Source organism: Bolinopsis microptera, chromosome 10, assembly GCF_026151205.1.
Source record: "Bolinopsis microptera isolate Bmic1 chromosome 10, MBARI_Bmic_1.0, whole genome shotgun sequence".
In the NCBI taxonomy this organism is placed as follows: Eukaryota; Metazoa; Ctenophora; class Tentaculata; order Lobata; family Bolinopsidae; genus Bolinopsis; species Bolinopsis microptera.
Window position 1 is genome coordinate 13,255,736 of NC_087081.1, and position 25,596 is coordinate 13,281,331.

Genomic DNA, 25,596 nt, shown 5'->3' on the forward strand with positions numbered 1-25,596 from the left:
TACAGTTACTAAATGTGCTTCCAATTATTATCTTTATCAATACTTCTGAGTTTAGACATTCTTGGTACTATACGACAAGTTTTGCCCGTCAATAAAAACAAAAATAAACAATTCATTACAAATACAACAAATCATCAAATTTTAACAGCTGTCAGCCGCAATAAATCTAAGTGAAATATTTAATCATAACCAGCTGAAAAGCAAATTATCAAAAATAACAACAGCAAAAAAAAATATTCTAACATTTAAATTTGTTTCTTTCTCTGGTAGACTAGTGCCCTAGACTTAGACGACTTAAGCTTGAACCTTGACCACACAACGAACTCCTGATAAACATCAAGCAGGGTTTGCATATCTACCATTTTAGCCGTGGTAAGGCAGCTATCATCCATAAACAGCTTAAGGGGTGGTATAGCTGTTCCATCCTTAATGTACTCGACACTCCTGGGTACCTTCATCTTCAAGTACTCGTCAGAAAGGTTCATGCATAGCACAAACAAGATCACCGAGATGACACAGCCCATAAATATTCCTATCTCGAACTGCTGCCACTCTGATGTCACTGTTTTAGAGGAGAATCTTCCGTAAACTTCCGAGAAGTATTTGATTACGATGTTGATAACTTTCTCGGGGATATGATAGAATTAGCGGAGTGCTTTCACAATAAGTAAATGTGGAACAGCCCCGTAAGCATTCGCCAAGTCTAACCAGACAACACTCAGATCCTTTCTCTTAACTCTAGCATCTTTGAGCACCTCCCACATAGCTCCAAAGTGCTCTGTACATCCGTGTACACCAGGAACTCCACCCTTCTGCACAGAGAGATCCACATACCCGTTAGCGACAACAAAGTTGGTTAATCTTTTCGCCAACACAGCGAGGTATATCTTCCCCTGAATGTTTCCTAGCGATATAGGCCGTCCTGTGCTGGGTCCAAAATCTCCATCCGCCTTAGGAATGTAGATCCCTTCAAAGTACCTACAGTTGTCTGGGTACTCCTCAGCCTTGTAGCCTCCTCTCAGCACATGCCACAAGTTCTGAGATATACCTGGGCACCTCTTGTACACCGTATACGGGATGCCGTTGTTACCAGGTGAACTCTTACCTCTGGCTTTCTTAACAACCTCTTCGAACTCCTTCTTGGTTATATTCCTGCTGTCAAACCCCACAGTTGGGCTAGGAGCTGCCTCAGGTAACCCATTCAGAACGCCAAGAGGAACTGCCCGACTGGCATCACTATACGTATTAGACAGGTGGTTGTCTAACTCCTCCTTACTACACTTTAACTCTCCCACAGGGCTTGGTTCAAGAATACCTTTAATAGCCTTGAAAGGATCTCGAGTAAACCCACCTCTCTGTCTCCTCACTTCTCTCTGCTTCTTCCTCCTTGCCTCTGCTCTTCTCAACTTACACAGCTTCTCTGCCAGGCCTCTAAGCAAAGCATTGAAACCATCCTTTACAGACTGGGAACAAGCTTTCCTGGCTTTCCTCCTCAGCACTCTCCTCTCAATGACCAACTTATCAATCTCCTCCTGTCTCCTGTTGGCAAACCTGAGACCTTTACCTGACTCTGCACCATCAATCACGAGCCCAAACCATTTCACACCATCATCATACACCGTGTCGCAATGGCTCACCATCTTCTCCTGGAATGGCTTCCCCTTCTGCTCCTGTCTCACTCTCTTACTAACACTCACATCAAACTCTACCCACCTCTCATCCTTTGCGGCCGGCCACTTCACCTTGGGCTTCTTAGGGGCAGGTGGGTCAATAGAAGAACTCTTTGAAAGAAGGGCCTGGATATCCCTGGCACTGTGGTTATCGTCCTGGCCAGGTACCTCCACCGAACTTACAGATGCAACATCTAACGGTTGCTCCCCTTCCCAAGAGCACTTCATCCTTCCTCGATGAATGTTCCTACCCCTTTCCGTTGTAAAGCGTCGACCACACACGCAGCTAAACTCCTCTGCTACATCAGAATCAGGGGTCGAGAGTTCTCGACTGTTTGTATAAGTCCTTTTCTGATTCGTGGCAGGACGTGGTGGGTGTCCACAAAGCCTTTATTTTTCACCCGGGCAACTCGTCCCTAAATAGGGACTCCCGGAACCTTAGAGAGGCAGGAGGCGCAGGACCGATGTGGACTGAGGTCTCCGCTCGTTAAAACCCCATCACACCTCTCTATTGCAGTAACCGCTGCAGGCACGGATCTCAACCCAACCCAGAAGCCAATTCCAAGCGTAGCATCTGTTCAAATCAGGTGGGCCTTACCCCACGGTAGCTGGCCAATCCCAGCAGTATCATAAAGTAGCATAGAGTAAAGATACAGTTAAACTGCGAAGGCACAACACCAAACCAACCTTACTCTATCTCCCAAAAACAACCTTCTCCTGGTCAGCCATGTCCCTCATCCTGCACTTGACCCCCGCAGAGGTCACAAGCCCATCGGAGCACAAATGAGCGAGAAACGGGGAAGCCTTAGCTACCGGGCTAAGGACTGCATCACTAGCAGCGAAATACGGATATACCCTCCCTTTTACATGCGTTCAACCGGCACCCGAACCACACGCTGTTTCTTAGACATAACTTCCCACTTACATCAGTGTCTTCTCGCATCAACTGGCATCGGCAAGTGGCGACACTGTGTAGACTCAACCCTGAGCTTGATCAGAATCTTCAGTCACAAACCTGACACCGTTTCGGGGCTTTCATTGCGATACGGTTTTCTGTCAGGTGCCCCAGCAGTCTCTCTTGGACCACCATCTGATCTGACAATCACCCGAGGATACCTGCTAGAGCTCGCGATTTACGACGAGTTAGCTTATGGCACCTCTGGCTGTTAGGTGAAGTCATAAAGCTCAAACAGCTCTCATCTCCCACTCTCTTTTCCTAGACAGCAGATAAATCCATCTTGAACAATGGGCTGCATCCTTCCCACAATCTCTGACCAACTTCTTGAGGGCTCTCCCAGTCAGACCAATCTTCCTTGATGCACACTCCAAACTTGCTGCGACCACACCTCTAGCACCAACCTCAACAGCAAAGCTGAAACATGACCACCCATTAGCTTGTATTTCCGCTTGTAGACTGTTATACCGATCAAGCTTCAGCTCATGGGATGCAGCTATTCTCTCTTCCGACGGTACTGTAAGCTCCCACCAGATTACTCTCTTGGAAGCTTTCGAGAAAAGAACCAAATCTGGTCTTAATCTGGTCGTTGCTATATCCGACGGGAATTTCAGCTGCTCATCCAGGTCTGCTAATACTATCCAATCAGTGGCCCCACTCAGAATCCCAAACTCACTGACTTTCGACCTCTTCACCTCCTTAAACCTCCCTCCTGCTGGAACAAACTTAATGGCTTTCCGAGTGACACAAGAGCTCTTCCTCTTGTTGACTCTCCGCTCACAATGGAATTTCACTTGGTCTGCTATTTGTTTAAGCACCTTATCGTGGCGCCATCGGTATCTCCCTTGACTTAGTGCCACAGGACAACCAGCCAGAATATGCGGCACAGTTCCCAACTTGTCACCAAGTCCAATCACCGAAACCAATTCCCGCTCTACTAAGAGGTTGCACCATACCTCGCACTGACTCACACACCAAGTCTCTTTCAGCTTCGTGAAGCTGAGCATCTGCCTTCCAAACTCTCCCAGACCGCACCTGGGGTTGCACCGCTCTGATCAAAGCATCCTGAGATGTTTGATATGACTGCAAGAGACGGCACTTTTCTACTTTCCAAGTGTCGGTTAGGCTGTCGATGGGGAGAGCAACACTGGATGAATGACTAAACAGGCAAGAGCTACTAAGCGTGTGTCCCACTCCTAGCCATTTTCTGAGATGACTGTTAGTTGTTTGCTCCCAGCGAGAAACAGTGCTGATCGGGATATCATAAATGGCAAGTGGCCACTTCATTTTTGGAAGGACCATATACTGATACCCCCAACATTTCTGCAGGCCGGTGAGGGAGCTAAGATCGAGTCTACTGAGGTATGTAACAAGATCCTCGTGTGTTTTCTCGATTATAGCTTTGTCCTTTCCTTCTGCCCGAATCCACCTCCCTAGAAACTTGATTGGTTTCTCAGATACATTCGGGATCACCTCCCCGCTAAGCTGCAACCTCGCCTGACTACCTTCTGAACTCTCTACAACCCACTCCACTGTCACTCCAGCTTTAGCATCCAAGTGTAGCGAGGATGAGGATGGGATGTGCAAGCTGTGTGGTGACAAGTTGGGAACTGTGCCGCATATTCTGGCTGGTTGTCCTGTGGCACTAAGTCAAGGGAGATACCGATGGCGCCACGATAAGGTGCTTAAACAAATAGCAGACCAAGTGAAATTCCATTGTGAGCGGAGAGTCAACAAGAGGAAGAGCTCTTGTGTCACTCGGAAAGCCATTAAGTTTGTTCCAGCAGGAGGGAGGTTTAAGGAGGTGAAGAGGTCGAAAGTCAGTGAGTTTGGGATTCTGAGTGGGGCCACTGATTGGATAGTATTAGCAGACCTGGATGAGCAGCTGAAATTCCCGTCGGATATAGCAACGACCAGATTAAGACCAGATTTGGTTCTTTTCTCGAAAGCTTCCAAGAGAGTAATCTGGTGGGAGCTTACAGTACCGTCGGAAGAGAGAATAGCTGCATCCCATGAGCTGAAGCTTGATCGGTATAACAGTCTACAAGCGGAAATACAAGCTAATGGGTGGTCATGTTTCAGCTTTGCTGTTGAGGTTGGTGCTAGAGGTGTGGTCGCAGCAAGTTTGGAGTGTGCATCAAGGAAGATTGGTCTGACTGGGAGAGCCCTCAAGAAGTTGGTCAGAGATTGTGGGAAGGATGCAGCCCATTGTTCAAGATGGATTTATCTGCTGTCTAGGAAAAGAGAGTGGGAGATGAGAGCTGTTTGAGCTTTATGACTTCACCTAACAGCCAGAGGTGCCATAAGCTAACTCGTCGTAAATCGCGAGCTCTAGCAGGTATCCTCGGGTGATTGTCAGATCAGATGGTGGTCCAAGAGAGACTGCTGGGGCACCTGACAGAAAACCGTATCGCAATGAAAGCCCCGAAACGGTGTCAGGTTTGTGACTGAAGATTCTGATCAAGCTCAGGGTTGAGTCTACACAGTGTCGCCACTTGCCGATGCCAGTTGATGCGAGAAGACACTGATGTAAGTGGGAAGTTATGTCTAAGAAACAGCGTGTGGTTCGGGTGCCGGTTGAACGCATGTAAAAGGGAGGGTATATCCGTATTTCGCTGCTAGTGATGCAGTCCTTAGCCCGGTAGCTAAGGCTTCCCCGTTTCTCGCTCATTTGTGCTCCGATGGGCTTGTGACCTCTGCGGGGGTCAAGTGCAGGATGAGGGACATGGCTGACCAGGAGAAGGTTGTTTTTGGGAGATAGAGTAAGGTTGGTTTGGTGTTGTGCCTTCGCAGTTTAACTGTATCTTTACTCTCAACAATCTTACTATATATAAAGCGAGACGATATATATGGTTCCGTGCCATTTTACTGACACCATGGCATCAACTTTAACGCGACTTTCCGCAAAAACCGTAAAAGATATACAACTGAAACTTTTTTGACTGGGTCAAATGCTTTAATGGCCTTCAAATCAGCATGAAAAAGTAAAAAATTGGCCAAGGAATAAGAATTTTAGTGCCCAAAATTTGGACTCCCAAGTGGTGTCAAAAACGCAAAATAAATAGGTAATAATTATTTTAGTCTCTCGAGTCTTGACACCACTTTAGGGTAGACGGGTTCCTGCTAGTTATAGTAATCTGTGAGTTACATATTTCTGAATTTATTTCAACATTTTCCTGAACTGTTGTGAAATGAAATTTGACCGGACATTGCGTAAACGGACATAATTTTGAACGAACATTCGAACAAAGTCCGATAATTTTACATCATTCTGCTATGTCTAGTGTATGATTTCCTGACGAGTTAGTGGCGAGGTCATCTGCACTGTTAGTGTTACTGGCAGTGTTCATAGTGTTGTTTGGAGGTTGTAGTTCATGACTTCTGGGTGTGTTACAGTTACCACCACTCGGGGCCTGTTTACACCCTAATAGCGTTATTGATGGTTCAATCAGCGAACACCTGAAGAATGGAACTGTTATATAACTCTGATAAAACAGGGTAATCACTAAAATTACTAATTCTGATTTTCAATGTATTACTTAAAATGAAATGAACTCGTTTTCTTACCACATTTTAGACTTAAAGCTGATAATTAATTTTATGTAGGCCCTCCTGAAGAACGGGTTGACGATGCCGTAAAGTACCGGATTCACGGCACTGTTACTCAGCAACAACCAGTGAAATGCTATGAAGAACTCTGAGATTTTGATACTGTGAAAGTAAAATAAAAGTTTTAAAAATAGGTATACTACCATGAATTAGGTGGTCGTCAAAAATGGTTGGATTAACAGACAAGTTCAAAATGTAAAATATGCTGCTCCCACGTTGGAAAAAATCTTTTAGATAAGACGAGGAATGTAACTTGAAATTGTTACTATTATTTACCACTATTTTACCACTATTTACCACTATCATTACCTGGTCCAACCTGGATCAGAGAACCGTCTATGAAGTGGATAAACCCGACAAATGTAACGGGGAGAAAACACGACATCATAACACCTGCAAACATTTTAGATACAGAAAATATAAATGAGAGCTTCTTGATCGTTAAATAGTAGTAAAAGATCAAATAGATAAATAATCTATGGGTAACCCCGACCAAAGCGTAACTGAAACTCAATAGAAATTAGAAATTAGAAATTAGATATGATCACTGTCTTACAAAGCCTAAATTTCACAATTGCTCAAATAAATTGAGTCACTTGCTTAGTCACTTGCTTAGTCACTTGCTTACCTATCAGCTGCACTTACCAATAATAACTTAAACAGTGACAGTATTACTTACCAATAAAAAGCTCAATCAGTGACAGTATTATTTACCATTAATAACTTATAACTTACCAATAATAACTAAAACAGTGACAGTATTACTTACCAATAATAACTAAAACAGTGACAGTATTACTTACCAATAATACCTAAAACAGTGACAGTATTACTTACCAATAATAACTAAAACAGTGACAGTATTACTTACCAATAATAACTTAAACAGTGACAGTATTACTTACCAATAATAACTAAAACAGTGACAGTATTGCTCTTATTATGTCGCTTCCTTATCAACATAGAATCAGAAGCAGGTCCGGAACCACCAACATGACCAGGTACAAGGCTAGACACTGATCTCTTGAGGACAACAGACACAGCACTCCCGTTCCGCTTCACTATTCTGGAGCTCAGAGACGCTGATCTGGGCAGCTGTAGATCCGTCCGGAACCTGTCCACGTCACTTTTACACCGTAAAGTTTCGGTTGAAGCGACTCTTTTTATTTCTACCAAGTTGATTGAATTAGCCATGAAGCTTCTACATTGACTGGACGATTCGAGTGCTTTTACTAAGGCCTGAAATGGGAGTCCTGAGGTTAGTATTAAGTATTATAATGAGATACTCAGCAAGTACATCATTGGAAAGAGCACTAGTAAACCTTATAATTATCACTATGATAAGTATCATCATAAAATCCAAACCCCTGATCTCAGTATATCCCCAGCAAACCCCTGATCTCAGTATATCCCCAGCAAACCCCTGATCTCAGTATATCCCCAGCAAACCCCTGATCTCAGTATATCCCCAGCAAACCCCTGATCTCAGTTTATCCCCAGCAAACCCCTGATCTCAGTATATCCCCAGCAAACCCCTGATCTCAGTATATCCCCAGCAAACCCCTGATCTCAGTATATCCCCAGCAAACCCCTGATCTCAGTATATCCCCAGCAAACCCCTGATCTCAGTTTATCCCCAGCAAACCCCTGATCTCAGTATATCCCCAGCAAACCCCTGATCTCAGTTTATCCCCAGCAAACCCCTGATCTCAGTATATCCCCAGCAAACCCCTGATCTCAGTATATCCCCAGCAAACCCCTGATCTCAGTATATCCCCAGCAAACCCCTGATCTCAGTATATCCCCAGCAAACCCCTGATCTCAGTTTATCCCCAGCAAACCCCTGATCTCAGTATATCCCCAGCAAACCCCTGATCTCAGTATATCCCCAGCAAACCCCTGATCTCAGTTTATCCCCAGCAAACCCCTGATCTCAGTATATCCCCAGCAAACCCCTGATCTCAGTATATCCCCAGCAAACCCCTGATCTCAGTATATCCCCAGCAAACCCCTGATCTCAGTATATCCCCAGCAAACCCCTGATCTCAGTATATCCCCAGCAAACCCCTGATCTCAGTATATCCCCAGCAAACCCCTGATCTCAGTTTATCCCCAGCAAACCCCTGATCTCAGTTTATCCCCAGCAAACCCCTGATCTCAGTATATCCCCAGCAAACCCCTGATCTCAGTATATCCCCAGCAAACCCCTGATCTCAGTATATCCCCAGCAAACCCCTGATCTCAGTTTATCCCCAGCAAACCCCTGATCTCAGTATATCCCCAGCAAACCCCTGATCTCAGTATATCCCCAGCAAACCCCTGATCTCAGTTTAGCCCCAGCAAACCCCTGATCTCAGTATATCCCCAGCAAACCCCTGATCTCAGTTTATCCCCAGCAAACCCCTGATCTCAGTATATCCCCAGCAAACCCCTGATCTCAGTATATCCCCAGCAAACCCCTGATCTCAGTATATCCCCAGCAAACCCCTGATCTCAGTATATCCCCAGCAAACCCCTGATCTCAGTATATCCCCAGCAAACCCCTGATCTCAGTTTATCCCCAGCAAACCCCTGATCTCAGTTTATCCCCAGCAAACCCCTGATCTCAGTATATCCCCAGCAAACCCCTGATCTCAGTATATCCCCAGCAAACCCCTGATCTCAGTATATCCCCAGCAAACCCCTGATCTCAGTTTATCCCCAGCAAACCCCTGATCTCAGTATATCCCCAGCAAACCCCTGATCTCAGTATATCCCCAGCAAACCCCTGATCTCAGTATATTTCCCAGCAAACCCCTGATCTCAGTATATCCCCAGCAAACCCCTGATCTCAGTATATCCCCAGCAAACCCCTGATCTCAGTATATCCCCAGCAAACCCCTGATCTCAGTATATCCCCAGCAAACCCCTGATCTCAGTTTATCCCCAGCAAGCCCCTGATCTCAGTTTATCCCCAGCAAACCCCTGATCTCAGTATATCCCCAGCAAACCCCTGATCTCAGTATATCCCCAGCAAACCCCTGATCTCAGTATATCCCCAGCAAACCCCTGATCTCAGTTTATCCCCAGCAAACCCCTGATCTCAGTATATCCCCAGCAAACCCCTGATCTCAGTATATCCCCAGCAAACCCCTGATCTCAGTATATTTCCCAGCAAACCCCTGATCTCAGTATATCCCCAGCAAACCCCTGATCTCAGTATATCCCCAGCAAACCCCTGATCTCAGTATATCCCCAGCAAACCCCTGATCTCAGTATATCCCCAGCAAACCCCTGATCTCAGTTTATCCCCAGCAAGCCCCTGATCTCAGTTTATCCCCAGCAAACCCCTGATCTCAGTATATCCCCAGCAAACCCCTGATCTCAGTATATCCCCAGCAAACCCCTGATCTCAGTTTATCCCCAGCAAACCCCTGATCTCAGTATATCCCCAGCAAACCCCTGATCTCAGTATATCCCCAGCAAACCCCTGATCTCAGTTTATCCCCAGCAAGCCCCTGATCTCAGTTTATCCCCAGCAAACCCCTGATCTCAGTATATCCCCAGCAAACCCCTGATCTCAGTATATCCCCAGCAAACCCCTGATCTCAGTATATCCCCAGCAATATGAAAGATAATATCCTTCTGTTCTCCACACTCACGTTATCACTTTTTGAAATAGATTTGGCTATGGTGAAGATCTTTACGTAGCAGATCGTTATCATGAGCAATGGTAACGGAACAAATATCACAGAGTACGTAAGACAGTAAACCTGATGAAAAATACTTTATTTAATTAAAAATACCTTGTTTATTTAAGAATGTTTTGTTTAATTAAGAATATTTTGTTTAATTAAGAATACTTTGTTAACTTTATCGACAGGAGGGATTGAGACATTGAGATTAATGTCGGAGGATTTCTAGAAACCTGGATACTCTTTAATTTAAGATTCCTAGTAACAAAAATTAATTTATTATGAACTTTTACAGTTTTACTATTCAGATTTATAAAATTGACCGTGACACACTGAAACTAAATGTTATTATCAATTTAAGGGGTCCTAAAAAACTGAAATAAAATCGACCTATCTTGTTATTTCTTACCTGCCCATACAGTTCCGAAGGACATACCAATCCACAGCTATAAGACAACTTAGAGTAGCCGAACTTAAGTCCCTGGTAGTTGAAGAGAGGAGGGGAGTTACACAGTCCTGCTGTAACCCAGATACAAACTGGAGGGTATTTATTTGTTTATTTAATTATTATTTTATAGTTTTTATTAGTTTATTTATATTTTTTTATTTGATTGATGGAATAATTAATATGATAAAATGACGACCAATTCAAAGATATTCACACGTAACAAAACATGATATCAGTCTCAGGAAGTTAACATAGTTCTTACTTCTTATCTCTGACATTTATTTACTGTTCAATTCATCATGATAAGGATAACAATATCAAAAAAACATTGTTTGTTATTTGTAAAGAGGTTCAGTATTTTTAAAAATCAGTTCGACAATCTTTGGCGATTTCTTCTATTTGAATATTCAAAGAATCAAATTGAAGTTGTCACATTGTCATATTAGATCATCTTCATAATTTCATAACTTTGGTGATTTGTACTTTATTTCCTTATGCAAAGAAACATAATCGTCTCACAGAAATAAAATTGAAGATGTCACACTGTCATATTTGATAATTTTCAGGAATTAAACAGGAATTAAACTAAACCAGGTAACGTGCAATAAAATGACAAAATAGTCGTTTGAGACAGGAATGTTTAGCATCTTTAAACCACTTACCACATCATGACGGCATAACTCAAGGTATTTAAGGGGTTGCAACGGAATCAACTAGTTGTCAAAGAAAAAACTTTTCTTAAAATAAAGAATCAGTAAACTGGGAACTGACCTATAAGTTTGGTGACTCGAGTCCAGGTGATGTTGCGATTGTAATGTAGTGGATACTGGATCATGTAAAACTTGTCCAGTGAGGAACAGGCTACTGTCCACACACTTATCAACAACATTGTGTTGTCCACAAACGCTGGAGTATAAAATTAGTAATATTTGATAATAATAATTACCTTACTCGGGATTATTACGACGGGTTTATTAACGACCGGTTAAAATATGGTTCGGGAAAAATATGGCGAAATTGCTCAAAACCCACCACATTTTCCCGGTCGCCATTTTACCGGTGTCCAACCTTTCAATTTTAGATTCAAAAATTTTGTCTCAGATGTAAATTTCCTTATTATAGATAAGCAAGTTTAGAAATTTTCGCATTGCTAAAACTTGTGAAACAAGTCGAATTATCAATAATTGTTGAAAGTAGACAGAAATAATGACTCGTGGTTAATCAAACTAGATGGAAAATAATTTTAAACATTTGAAGCGTAACAACCAGATCGATATTAAGATAAAGGGAGAGCTGTTTAGTCTTCCAATAAGTTGTAATCATCTTCGTTATCTTCATCTGGATCATCCCTTTCATCAGTTTTAATTAATTCAAGTTTTAATTTAACTGTTACTTTTACTTTTAACGGCCAGGTAGCGCAGTTGGTTAGCCAGCTTTGCAATCGTGAGATTGCGGGTTCAAATCCCACTGCCTGCCTGGTCGTGGGGTGAGTGTCGTTGACATTCAGCTAAGGATCGTGAGTGGTCTATGCAGCCCCCCGGTCTACTCAGCCGAATACTCGAGAAATCGGGTGTGAGGGTTAAATGAGGAGCTGCACATTGCAGCAAAGTCTCGGGCGAAGAAAGTATGGTACACACTACCTTAACCGTCACTGGCTAAAAACAAATCCTTCGGCTTCCTGTAATTGGCTGGTTGCACTTGTGTAACAATATGGCTGTTGGAATACTCCGAAGTAAAATAAGTGTCTAGATAAAAAAAACTTTGAGTCCTATTTCATTATGTAGAGATAGTCAATACCTAAGAAATTAAAAATTGGCCTATTTAAATCAAATTTGACAATAAGGATATATGACCAGAATTGGGCAAAAAGGTGAATTTTTTGCAATTTTAGCCAAATGAAGTCGAAAAACCTACAAAAAGTGTCCCAATAGTCTTCTTTAGTGAATATAAGACAACGATTAAAATATGAGCACCCATACCCCTTGGGAACCCTAAAAGCTGAGTAGGCGGGTTTATTAACGACCGGTGAAAATGTGGTTCGGGAAAAATATGGCGAAATTACCCTAAACCCACCACTTTATCCCGGTCATAATAATCCCGAGTAAGGTACCATAATATTTATTAGAAACAATTTTACGTTATTGTATATATAACTGGATCTGATGAACTTTAACCTGAAAATTTGCAAACTTGTAACAAATTTTCAAGAATCAACATTCCTTACCCGAGAAGTTGCAGAGAGCGTTACCAAGCGGCCACTTGTTTGCAGCCACAGAAATGACTGTTATAGGCATGTTCCACAAGCCAACAACAAAGTCAGACACGCTCAGGTTGACAAGGAATGCGTTGCTTATACCCAATGCCTGTGGGGAAAATTGTCAAATATTTTGGTTCTTGGATCGGAGACGATGTTTCGATTTTGATAAAATTGTACGTGTAAAGAAGTTGGCAGACAGAGTTGTGACATCGTAAAGTGGAAGTGTCAAATCTAAAATAGAACATCACGACAGTTGATTATGTACGATTATAAAACTCAAAGATGTCAATAATCAAAGGTTGATGATCAAATGTCTAATCAAAATTCTACGTATTTGAACATCATGTCTGACAGGTGCTACAGTGATTGACCAATCAGCTTCAACCAATACATAAATCACCTGTACAAATTATACAACCTACCCGCTTATCACAAAGAAGAGCGAACCAAAACAGCACATTCCCAAGGACAGCGACCACGGCAAACACTGACATGCTCAAGCCCAGGGCTATCCTCTCTGCTTCCCCCGCCATTCCAGCCGGGTTAGTCATTCTGAGATAGTGTCATCATAAGCTAGCTGCTAACATACATCATGTATTTTATATACATTATGTATAGTGTAAACACATATGGTAACAAAATATTACATTACAATAATATATACCGAGGGCCACACGGTTTAATGAATAAAGAAAAAAGTTAAAACTCAGTTGAAAGTTTCTCCGTCAGCAAATTGAGTTCAAAAATCAAAATGCAGATAGTGATTAGATATCAGTAAATTTGAACTAAATTGAGGCTATGTTAAAGGATACTGGGCCGAGTGACTTAGGTTTAGCGACACCCATTGGGTATGGTCATAGTCTCAAGGAGAAAGATACCCAGAATTGCCCTTGATATATCAGTTTTGGTGGAACGAAGCACTGAAATTGAATCTTGTATCCTACGATCTGAAAGTACACGTCCTCACAAACAGTTCAAATCAATGCCTTAAACTCTTAAAGCGTCGGTTATAGTTCTTTAAAGCTTTAAAAGTTTAAAAACACCGAAACTATGCTTAGCCTAGACAAATCGTTTTAAAATAGATTATTTAAAATAGATTATTTAAAATAGATTATTTAAAATAGATTATTTAAAATAGATTATTTAAAATAGATTATTTAAAATAGATTATTTAAAATAGATTATTTAAAATAGATTATTTAAAATAGATTATTTAAAATAGATTATTTGAAATAGATTATTTGAAATAGATTATTTGAAATAGATTATTTGAAATAGATTATTTGAAATAGATTATTTGAAATAGATTATTTGAAATAGATTATTTGAAATAGATTATTTGAAATAGATTATTTGAAATAGATTATTTGAAATAGATTATTTGAAATAGATTATTTAAAATAGATTATTTAAAATAGATTATTTAAAATAGATTATTTAAAATAGATTATTTAAAATAGATTATTTAAAATAGATTATTTAAAATAGATTATTTAAAATAGATTATTTAAAATAGATTATTTAAAATAGATTATTTAAAATAGATTATTTAAAATAGATTATTTAAAATAGATTATTTAAAATAGATTATTTAAAATAGATTATTTAAAATAGATTATTTAAAATAGATTATTTAAAATAGATTATTTAAAATGTATTATTTAAAATAGATTATTTAAAATAGATTATTTAAAATAGATTATTTAAAATAGATTATTTAAAATAGATTATTTAAAATAGATTATTTAAAATAGATTATTTAAAATAGATTATTTAAAATAGATTATTTAAAATAGATTATTTAAAATAGATTATTTAAAATAGATTATTTAAAATAGATTATTTAAAATAGATTATTTAAAATAGATTATTTAAAATAGATTATTTAAAATAGATTATTTAAAATAGATTATTTAAAATAGATTATTTAAAATAGATTATTTAAAATAGATTATTTAAAATAGATTATTTAAAATAGATTATTTAAAATAGATTATTTAAAATAGATTATTTAAAATAGATTATTTAAAATAGATTATTTAAAATAGATTATTTAAAATAGATCATTTAAAATAGATTATTTAAAATAGATTATTTAAAATAGATTATTTAAAATAGATTATTTAAAATAGATTATGGTCGCACTTTCTTACAGAGTGATAGAACAAACAACGATTCATCCTTCTGCAGACTATAGACTAGTTTGTTGCATAGTTACATGAAGCCAAGCTGATGTAGGTACCTTGTATTTTCATACATAAGACTATAAGATATAGTCTTATATGTATGTCATTGTCAAGAAAGCAATAATACACGGATGAATTGTGTTCAAAGTTCAAACTTAAACAAAACAACAAAGAATAAAGATTAAAGATGCTATTGCTAAATTATACTGAGATTAAGAAAAGGGTCCAAATGCTTTTTGATTAATTCAGTTGTTGCAGAACTTCATTGTCTAGAAACTGTTTTATTTCAAAGGGTTGATCATCGCATCAAAATTCGATAATTCAGATCATCCATATGCAAAGTCAGAACATGGTCTGTCTACGAAATCGCTAATGGATCGCAGTATGGTTAAGTGGAACGAGATCTCAGCAAACTAAACGGAATTTAGAATCAATCACACGGTAAACTCGACACATATTTGCCCATCATTCGGAGGATGAGATCAAAGATCTCCCATTATCGAACTTGGGAAATGCTGGAAATGAATATCGAAATAAGTAATAACGTTACCCTCTTAAACCTGAACCGCTGCGAAATTGGAAGCTTTTCTTCAGAAAAGTAATTTCATAGAGATCAATCCGGGGCTTTGATCATGCATCCACAAAACTGGGATCAAGAAGATGGTGTCCAACGTGACCTAAATTTCAGGATACCCAATCATAACTTGCGTACAAGTCACGCAGCAGTGTGTCAGTTCAAAAAAATAAGGTTTCCCGCCATGCCAGAAACACCCACTAATGTGATCGAAGTTTACTTTACTAGATGAGAAGTACTGAAATCTACAATAATGGTGATGCCTGGTGTGTGCGCCTTACTAAAGTATACTGTGTACTTCTCCGGTTATAATATTATGTAACCCTTGGATAATATGAGATCTTTTAGTTGGACGCGTGGAGTTCATAATACGGTGATTATAATAACCTTCGAAATCCTATGATTAAGTCCTAATCCTCGCTTCACGTCCCCTACTCATCTCCTTCAACGTCCCATCACCTTATGTACTACATACATAATATGTAGTTTAACATATCTCCTTGGACTTGCTTTTATGCACACATCCAGAATTTCTATTAGCATTTAAATTATTATATTTGATTTTATTTCCACTTCGTGATATTGTAACGCGGTTAAATTTTAAGATTTTATTTTCATACTTTTATTCGGCTTTTGTTTTATATATGAACTTATTTATGAATTGATGTATAGCCAAAACGAGTCCGTTAGTGTTCTCCTTGGTAATTTCAAGTTTAATTCCAGTTTAATTTATAATACTTCGAGTACCTTGACGACGGACGATGTTCTAAATTATCTTACGAGAAATACTAAAAATTGCTTACTACCGTAAAGTAACCAAGTGATGACCATATAAAGATATAAAGAGTGTTACGGCTAGACATAGCTTACTGCCATATTGTACTCTTTTTCTCGTTTTTAAAGGGGGTATGTGATTATTACAGGTCCACGATAAGACGTATTGTCTAGCACTTCGCTTCTCCCTAGGTTTGGCGCGCGGAGATGGTGCTTTCAGACTGAAAATCAAAAGACTATCAAAGGAAAACAGTGGTAAATGAGTAACCATGTGTAAGTGAGACATAAGTATGAAGTTAACCACGGTTCAAACATGAACTGTGTTTGTTGTCCAGCTTCATCTTGGCACTTCTTGGTATATTGGTTGCTCAATCCTGTTACTAGAGTATATTCACTTTGTGATTGATTTATATTCGATGTAAATTATAATCATAAGATTGCAGAACAGTGTAAATCGCAATGTCTGTCCTGTTTTGCCTGTTCGTCAGCTTGTTCATTACCCCATAGTCATAATACTGACTGGGCACCAATTCATCTGACCTCTATAAGTTGTTCATCTATTCTAGGTTATTGAGAGGGTTGTGGTAGTCTGAGTCTCTAATGGCCCTGAAAGTCTCCGACTCCGCGGTGGTCATGGAACTGTTTTGTCATTAGTGATAGTGATACTATTGATGGTGATAACGTATCTGTAGTCGGCATGGTTCTTAATCTGTCTAAACAGCATACTTTTGTGGCAAGTTGGTCGTTTAGCTCCGGACAGTCTATACACACTCCCTGCACGGTCTATACACGGTCTATGCACGGTCCCTGCACGGTCCCTGTACAAGTGTACAGTAACATATGAACACCGGCTACTAACCGGCTACTGTGCAGGGACCGTGCAGGGACCGTGTATAGACTGTGCAGGGAGTACATGCATAGACCGTGCAGGGAGTGTGCAGGGACTGACCGTGCAGGGACCGTGCATCAAGTGTTCATTGTGCAGGGACCGTGCAGGGACCGTGCAGGGACCGTGCAGGGACCTTGCAGGGACCATGCATGGAGTGTTCTTTTGTTGTTGCATGGAATTGGACCGTGCAGGGACCGTGCATAGACTGTCCGGAGCTAAACGACCAACTTCCCTGCTTTTGTTTCATTAGGGGTGTAACAAATCACTGTTTTTCAAAAGTTGTGTTCTAAGAGCCGTGGTAACACTACTTTATAATTAACAGACCTCTATCAAATATTTGATCTCTGTGCTTAGTATATCATTATATTATATTTTACTAGAAAACCCGTGGTCACAGGGAGGAACCTAATAGTATTTTTTGGAATTCAGTTTTGATCGTGTCAGAAAGTATTCATCCCCACCGAAGATACAGCCAAATAAAATGTTGCTCGTACTATTACTAAACACAGCGTAATATCAACAAAACCGATTAAAATGACGTTAAAACAATCATTGCACGCGCGTGTAACAATCCTCGTTACCATGGTACTACCTATTTCTTATCTATTTGCACGTGGGCGGTCGTACAGTGTACAAAAAGAATTCTCTGAATTATAAGTAAGACTTGAAAACCCTTGGTCACAGGGAGGAAGCTAATAGTATTTTTGTTAGTAAGTTTAAATCGCGTCAAAAAATATCCTACACAACCGAAGATACAGCCAATTAAAAAGATGCTCGTACTAAACACAGCGTAATATCAACAAAACCGATCAAAATGACGTTAAAACAATCATTGCACGTGCACGTGCGTGTAATAACCCTCGCTACCATGGTTACTACGCAAGTTCATATTTTTCGTCTGATTTGCACGTGGGCGGTCGTACAGTGTACAGTATACGTACAGAACTACAGAAAGAATTCTCTGAATTATAAGTAAGACTAGAAAACCCGTGGTCACAGGAAGGAGGCTAATAGTATTTTTGTTAGCAAGTTTAAATCGCGTCAAAAAATATACTACACGACTGAAGATACAGCCAATTAAAATGTTGCTCGTACTAAACACAGCGTAATATCAACAAAACCGATCAAAATGACGTTAAAACAATCATTACACGTGCACGTGCGTGTAATAACCCTCGCTACCATGGTTACTACGCAAGTTCATATTTTTTCGTCTGATTTGCACGTGGGCGGTCGTACAGTGTACAGTGTACAGAAAGAATTCTCTGAATTATAACTTTATAAGTAAGACTAGAAAGCCCGTGGTCACAGGGAGGAACCTAATACTCTAATAGTATTCTTTGGAAGTCAGTTTTAAGCGTGTCAAAAAGTATTCATCCCCACCGAAGATACAGCCAAATAAAATGTTGCTCGTACTAAAGTACTAAACACAGCGTAATATCAACTAAACCGATAAAAATGACGTTAAAACAATCATTACACGTGCACGTGCGTGTAACAATCCTCGTTACTATGGTTGCTATGCAATTTCCTATTTCTCTTCTGATTTGCACGTGGGCGGTCGTACAGACAGACAGACAACAGAAAGAATTTAGAATTCTCTGAATTATGATATAGATTATACATAGTCCAATCCTATTTATACCTACTACCTAGACCTTTCTTAATCATGCTAGTTCAATAATGCTATAATGTTAGTCCTGTCAGTGACTAGATCAAATTAAGCCAACGATTTGTCAAATCTTCAAATGTGCATTGTGATGAAATCGTATCTTTATCAGACAAAGTTTTGTCAGTTATCGAATATTTGCTACTGTACATTTTGCAAGGAATCAACATAAATTACATGCCTTATATTTAGAATTTCAGTGTTTTCGATTCCGTGAGACGTTAAATATGTCTAGTTGGGATCACAAACTGCATCACGTGTGACGTGATGCAGTCTGTGGCATGGTGCTAGCTATAAACTTATAACTTTATAAAGACAGAATTTACTGCAGTACGTGACCGAGTCGTAACACTCCTTATATGGCCATCACGTGACCGAGTCTCTGGTGCGTGACTCGTTTTATACCGTCTTACTTTGAATATTCAGCTTGACCTCTGTAGACTGTCCGACCCGCTTTTTGTCAAATCTTAAGAGCTGAAGCTCTAGCTCAACTCTCAAGCCGGATATCAAGATGAAATGCATCAAATTTATTATCTTCATAACTTTACCTTTGTAACCATGATGAAGGTCTCAAAAAACGATTTAACCCCTCGTTAACAATAAAACTATAACTCATTAAGTTACGTGTCATACTCCACTTTCTCATCAGTTGATTGTGTGAGCAGCTTGTTGTTCTCGAACAAGTGATATTAATTGAAATGCAAAGGAAGATCATCTCCTGGTGCACGTGGCGGCCGGCGGGACAGAGAAGCTGGTCGCTGATTGGATGCCGTTCACGTGAGCCCGGCTGTGATTGGCCAATGATGGTCTCTCAACACCACGTGTTTGACGTGCCTCCAATATCAATTTGCAATGCGTTAAAAAAACGATATGACACAGTTTTTGATGATCGCAGTTACTTAAATGAATATTAAAGGCGGCCGTGTTCGTCGTCCGTCGATTTACGTTAAACAATTAAAGAAAAAAAGCCGTTACTTTTACTGTTCCATTTGTTTAATGAAGTTTCTGGCTCTTGCTTGAGTTGAGCGGACGGTTATTTCTAGTGAAATTGTTTTCAATAAGGTAAAGAAGGAGATCCTCAACAAATTGTTGCAATTATGGGTGACGATCATAGTTTGATAACAGAAGCGCAAAAGACTTATTTTGAAATAGTTTTGGTGTTCATTGGCTTCACTATCATATGCGGAAATGTCTTTGTATTGGTCACAATGTACAGGTTATTTCTTATTTCTCACATTTTCAGCAATTGCTCCTTTTTCTCCTTTAAAAAATCATTTATTGTTAGAAGTCATCATTTTTTCAAATAAATGCGCTGCACTAATTTGCAAAAATTTAAAATTATCTTTAACTACAACATGATAGCAACTTAGGGCTAGGCCGTTGCACTAACAATATCTTGATCATATCTTGAAATTCACCATAATAACAACCACAGGTACCCGAGGGTAAGGACAGTTTCTAACATGTTTATCATCTCCCTGGCGGTTAGTGACCTCATTGTGGGCCTGCTCACTGTTCCCGTTACTGTCACATCACTTCACACCGACCGTTGGATCTTTGGAAGTGGTAGCATTTTTTTCATAGTTGATTTTTTTATATAGTCGTTTTTTTTCTTTTCATAATTGAAAGATTATTTTGTTTAGGATTCAATAATGAATTCGTTATGCGTCAAATTCTAAGATTTTATTTGGCCAAATTTAATTTCTTAAGCCCTCGCCACTATTATTTAAAGAATAAACATTTTGTGTGAAATTAGGTATCTAGCCGTAATTGATAACTTATATTTCAGGTTTGTGCTCCTTCTCGGCATTTATGGACAATATGGCTATAGTGGCTAGTATATGGAATCTGCGTAAGTTATTATAGCTTTATAGAAAATATGGCTATATAGTGGCAAAAAACCCAGGGCATCAGGTCGGTCGCCGGACATCATATGCACTTTTATCATTGACACTTATGACCGGTACTAGTCACAACCATGTGTCTACACTCCATTTTTAATAACCGGTGTTAACATCACATCCCCCTAGAGATGAGCAGTATAGACAGATACGTGGCTATAACACGGCCTCTCCGCTATAAGAGTCTCATTACCTATAAACTCAGCTACATTATGATTGCTGTGGTGTGGTTTATCTGCGCTGTTCTCGCTATGTTTCCTCTCGTTGGTGAGACACCTGCTTTAAATTGCTATTTACATTAGGCTTGACTCTCAATATATCAAGATCACGGATGTTTTTAAACTCTTGAAACGAAGAAACGCGTTGCACCAAATTTTATTTAACCCGTTCATCGTTTCTAATTTCTATCATTGTAAATGCTGGTTAATAATTGTCTTGCCTTTGCAGGATGGGACAGGTACATTTACAGCAACAAGAGCTACAGTTGTGGTATTGACGGTCACTCCAACTACTTCCTGTGTTTCCTGGTTCTGGGAATATTCGTGCCTCTGTTCGTTACTATTTATAGTTACATCAACATCGGGTACTGTGCCATCAGACATTCTCTGTGTAAGTGAAAAAATGTATTTAAAAAAGATAAAAAGTGAAATCAGACATTCTCTATGTAAATGAAAACTGTATTTTTAAAAAGATAAAAAGTGAAATCAGACATTCTCTATGTAAATGAAAACTGTATTTTTAAAAAGATAAAAAGTGAAATCAGACATTCTCTATGTAAATGAAAACTGTATTTTTAAAAAGATAAAAAGTGAAATCAGACATTCTCTATGTAAATGAAAACTGTATTTTTAAAAAGATAAAAAGTGAAATAAATTGTACAACATCTGAGATCTCGTGAGTTTTATATGCCCGGAATATTATTTAGGATTTCTTAGAACATGTTAACAAATGAAACACAGGTTTGTTATGCTGGGGGACTATGAACTATGATATATATATATATCGCCTTATTCTTTATTAATCTTTATCATTATTATTATGCAACACTCAACAGGCCATTCAAATAACTTGGAATAGCTGTGGAAAAGTTGATATAAAATTTATTATAAAATTTATTAGACAAATGTTTTCAAATTTTGCGTAATGCTTATTTGTTTCAGCATCGAAGCAGACAAAAGAAATGCAAGGAATCGCCATGCAAAAGCAAGCAGTAAAGAAACGGAACCTAAGGTAAATTAAAACCTTGATAGTGAGTTACGAAAATCACTTTATTAAACTATTAAAAAGCTGTCATGGACAGTTCACCGTTTAGAAATAAATTAAAATCGACATAGTGACTAGTGAGCCAGGACAAATATTGTAAATTGAGCATCGAACCATCAAAAAGCTGTCATAGTCAAATCATAGTGACGGATTAAGAATAAAAATAGATTATTGGACAGGAGTAAAACCAAGTTATAGTATAATAATTATTATAATGACGGATTAAGGATAAAAATAGATCGGACAGGAGTAAAACCAATTAATTTACAGAATCTCCGTCACTGTACTCTCCATTATTGGTGCCTTCATCGTGTGCACCCTGCCACTGTTTGTAATGGGACTACTACAGTATTGTGGAGTGCAGTTCCGAACTAAACACCTTACTGATATGGTATTGTATAACTTTGATATTTCTTTTTCCAAGAATTTCAGAGAACTTTCTAGAATATGCTCGTCGGTAATGGCATTTAAGAGTGGGATGGGCTTTAAACTATTTAAATTTAAATGATCATTTTCAAGAATAAGTTAATCAACCATTGGGTTTTAAAGTCAAATTAGGATCTGACTATTTAAATTCTTAATGCATTAAAATATGGAATCCCAAATAAGGGTTCTTTTTACATTCTCTTATTAGCCACCAGGTATACAAATTACAAAGTCAAGGGGTTACAAGGTTGTTAAATTGGGATGAAGTTAAAATGGATTAGAAAGCGTTCACATTTTACGTCAGCAACCGACGGAATGTCCACATTCTTCTACTGACAATAACTTTGAAACTTTCAGTTTGTTCATGTCCTGTTACTGAGTAATTCAGCGCTGAACCCCATCCTCTACAGTTTCGGAACATACCAATTCAGGGAGGCCTTCGTGGACTTGATATACTGTCGGACTACAAGTTATCAGCTTCAGACTAGACAATTCAGGTACTTGATATACTGTCGGACTACAAGTTATCAGCTTCAGACTAGACAATTCAGGTACTTGATATACTGTCGGACTACAAGTTATCAGCTTCAGACTAGACAATTCAGGTACTTGATATACTGTCGGACTACAAGTTATCAGCTTCAGACTAGACAATTCAGGTACTTGATATACTGTCGGACTACAAGTTATCAGCTTCAGACTAGACAATTCAGGTACTTGATATACTGTCGGACTACAAGTTATCAGCTTCAGACTAGACAATTCAGGTACTTGATATACTGTCGGACTACAAGTTATCAGCTTCAGACTAGACAATTCAGGTACTTGATATACTGTCGGACTACAAGTTATCAGCTTCAGACTAGACAATTCAGGTACTTGATATACTGTCGGACTACAAGTTATCAGCTTCAGACTAGACAATTCAGGTACTTGATATACTGTCGGACTACAAGTTATCAGCTTCAGACTAGACAATTCAGGTACTTGATATACTGTCGGACTACAAGTTATCAGCTTCAGACTAGACAATTCAGGTACTTGATATACTGTCGGACTACAAGTTATCAGCTTCAGACTAGACAATTCAGGTACTTGATATACTGTCGGACTACAAGTTATCAGCTTCAGACTAGACAATTCAGGTTAATGTTACATAGTGATGTTGGTGTAAAACTTGGCTATAAACGAGAAGATCTGATAACTTATTAAAATAATTCTATTGCATGCTACAAACAGCTAAAAGAAAACTTATTGATAAAGGTCATTTACATGTAGCTTATAATTCTCGTGTATTGACTATTGACCTTATCGGGAAACGATGCTTTGCAAACAAATGTGTGTTTATGTTCAATTTCCAAGAAAAATAACTCTAGGCTATCAACGTATGTTTTAATGAATTAGATATATAACAACATCAATATATAACAACATTAAGAACAACATTAAGAACAACATTAAAAACAACATTAATATATAACAACATTAAAAACAACATTAAGAACAACATTAATATATAACAACATTAAGAACAACATTAAGAACAACATTAAGAACATGGTTAACTCCAGGGCCAGAACAACAACTCGTGCTGAACCAGCCAACTCCCAGTCACAACGATTCACTGATGAAAACGTCAGAGCCAAACGTGTTGTCAAGGTAACAAATAAGTTTTAAAGGGCGTATCACGCTGTAGTTGTGTTTGTGGTTGTCAAACACAATAATATTTGTAATATGATTAATCTATGGACCTATGGTGCTTAAGTTTTAAAACCTTCTTTATTTGATTGTTTATTGCATATTTTGTTTAATGAATGAATGAATAAACTTCCCTGCAGCGTGCGAGCAGTGATGACTTGACAGTGGCAGTGGATACAATGAGAAAGGAGAAGGAGGGTAATGTGAAGGAGGAACACAATGCTATTAGGTTATCTGAGATTAAGAGCATCAAATTCGGGAATACGGATGAGATTCTTCAGATTTAGGGATTGGTGATGGCTTATTTGAGTTATAAGCTCAAAGAAGAGAATTGCGTAGGTTTTGGACATTTTCGTGAGTGGAATAATTGATTTTGGAGATTCTTAACTATTAAGAAATGGGCTATCTATTTAGCTTTTGAGTTTATTGAGCAGCTATAAGGTGAACTGGAATGCTAAAAAAGTCAAAGAACAAAGTAATTATGTGTTGATGTTTTGTGATTTTCTGTTGAATATGGCGATGGAAGAATTTAGTTCCTACGATATTTATATAACGGAATCAACCGCTTATACTAGTCCCATTAATGCAATGTCCGGCCCCTTTGCGGGTCTACAGCTAAAATTTTGTGCTGTAGTAAGCTGAATTTTTATTGCTTGCTTGTTTGTTAAATGATCAATTTGTGTTTCAACCAAATTCTATTTTTGTTTTAAGAAAATGATCTTCGTGGAATATAAAACAGCATTGTAATCAAAACGGCCGTCGGACTGTAATCCAACTTGAAGATTACGAATGGTGAATAGCAGGTTACAAAGTGATTTACATCTGTAAAGTTACAAAAATAAAAAGCAAAATATCAAAAAATCGTCAGAAACCACCACCAAAAGGTATCTTGCACCACCGTAACGCTATTTACTCAAACCCCAATCATGATATTGAATCACTTGTTGCATATGTAAATATGTATTTTTATGATTGGTAGAGCTCCTCACCCGACCCCCTTTTGTGTGATTGAGAAAGCTCCCCACCCGACCCCACCCTCCCCCCTCTTGTTTGATTGATACTTGTTTCACTTTTATATATCCCAGCTGGCTTACGCAATGTGCAAGCTCATCCTCCCAAAACACAGATGGTATTTCCGGCACATTTGTAATGCTTGCTACACATATGATACAAGCTGTTTTGTTGTTTGCTCTTATCTGATAAGGAGAAGAGAGGACTGATTATTACCAAACATGTCCGCGGTAAGATTTTAGACCTTCCAGTTGCAGAGTGCTGCAGACAAACTACTTATATTGATAAATTTTGTTCTTAGTCACAGCACAATTATGCTTTATTTTTCAATGGACGTTGTTAAAGGTTCTATCGGAGTGCTCCAGATTTTAACTAGATGTTGCTAAAACGTTGACATATTCTTTATCTCAGCTGGTGAATAAATTGGTAGGTAAGAAGGACGATGAGGAGGAGGAGCAGAGGAAAAAAGAGCACCTACACCATCATCATAGACACCACAAAGACAAGCATCGTCAACCGAGCGCTAAACTCGCAAAGGTCTTAACTTTACCCATCAGCCTGTTAACTCGATTCATAATCAGTCTTATTTACT

At 38.8% G+C, this 25,596-nt stretch overlaps 4 protein-coding genes across 4 annotated transcripts; 2 read left to right on the forward strand and 2 right to left on the reverse strand.

Annotated features, from left to right (window-relative positions):
- Positions 1 to 644: 644 nt before the first annotated feature.
- LOC134821641 (uncharacterized) lies at positions 645 to 1,898 on the reverse strand. Its single transcript, XM_063832343.1, has one exon. It carries the CDS (start codon positions 1,896 to 1,898, stop codon positions 645 to 647), a length of 1,254 nt encoding a protein of 417 aa, XP_063688413.1.
- Positions 1,899 to 4,204: 2,306 nt separating this feature from the next.
- On the forward strand, positions 4,205 to 4,894 carry LOC134821642 (uncharacterized). Its single transcript, XM_063832344.1, has one exon. The coding sequence runs from the start codon at positions 4,205 to 4,207 to the stop codon at positions 4,892 to 4,894; it is 690 nt and encodes a 229-aa protein (XP_063688414.1).
- A 1,175-nt stretch (positions 4,895 to 6,069) lies between these two features.
- On the reverse strand, positions 6,070 to 13,164 carry LOC134821643 (alpha-1A adrenergic receptor-like). The gene is made up of 8 exons (XM_063832345.1): positions 13,036 to 13,164; positions 12,581 to 12,719; positions 11,128 to 11,262; positions 10,318 to 10,445; positions 7,140 to 7,473; positions 6,544 to 6,627; positions 6,270 to 6,322; positions 6,070 to 6,084 (listed from the first exon to the last, which is right to left on the reverse strand). Exons 1-8 carry the CDS (start codon positions 13,162 to 13,164, stop codon positions 6,070 to 6,072), a joined length of 1,017 nt encoding a protein of 338 aa, XP_063688415.1.
- A 7,362-nt stretch (positions 13,165 to 20,526) lies between these two features.
- Positions 20,527 to 24,280, forward strand: LOC134821644 (dopamine receptor 4-like). The gene is made up of 8 exons (XM_063832346.1): positions 20,527 to 20,557; positions 20,736 to 20,873; positions 21,054 to 21,215; positions 21,767 to 21,836; positions 22,140 to 22,260; positions 22,653 to 22,792; positions 23,867 to 23,954; positions 24,134 to 24,280. Exons 1-8 carry the CDS (start codon positions 20,527 to 20,529, stop codon positions 24,278 to 24,280), a joined length of 897 nt encoding a protein of 298 aa, XP_063688416.1.
- The last annotated feature ends 1,316 nt before the right edge of the window (positions 24,281 to 25,596 follow it).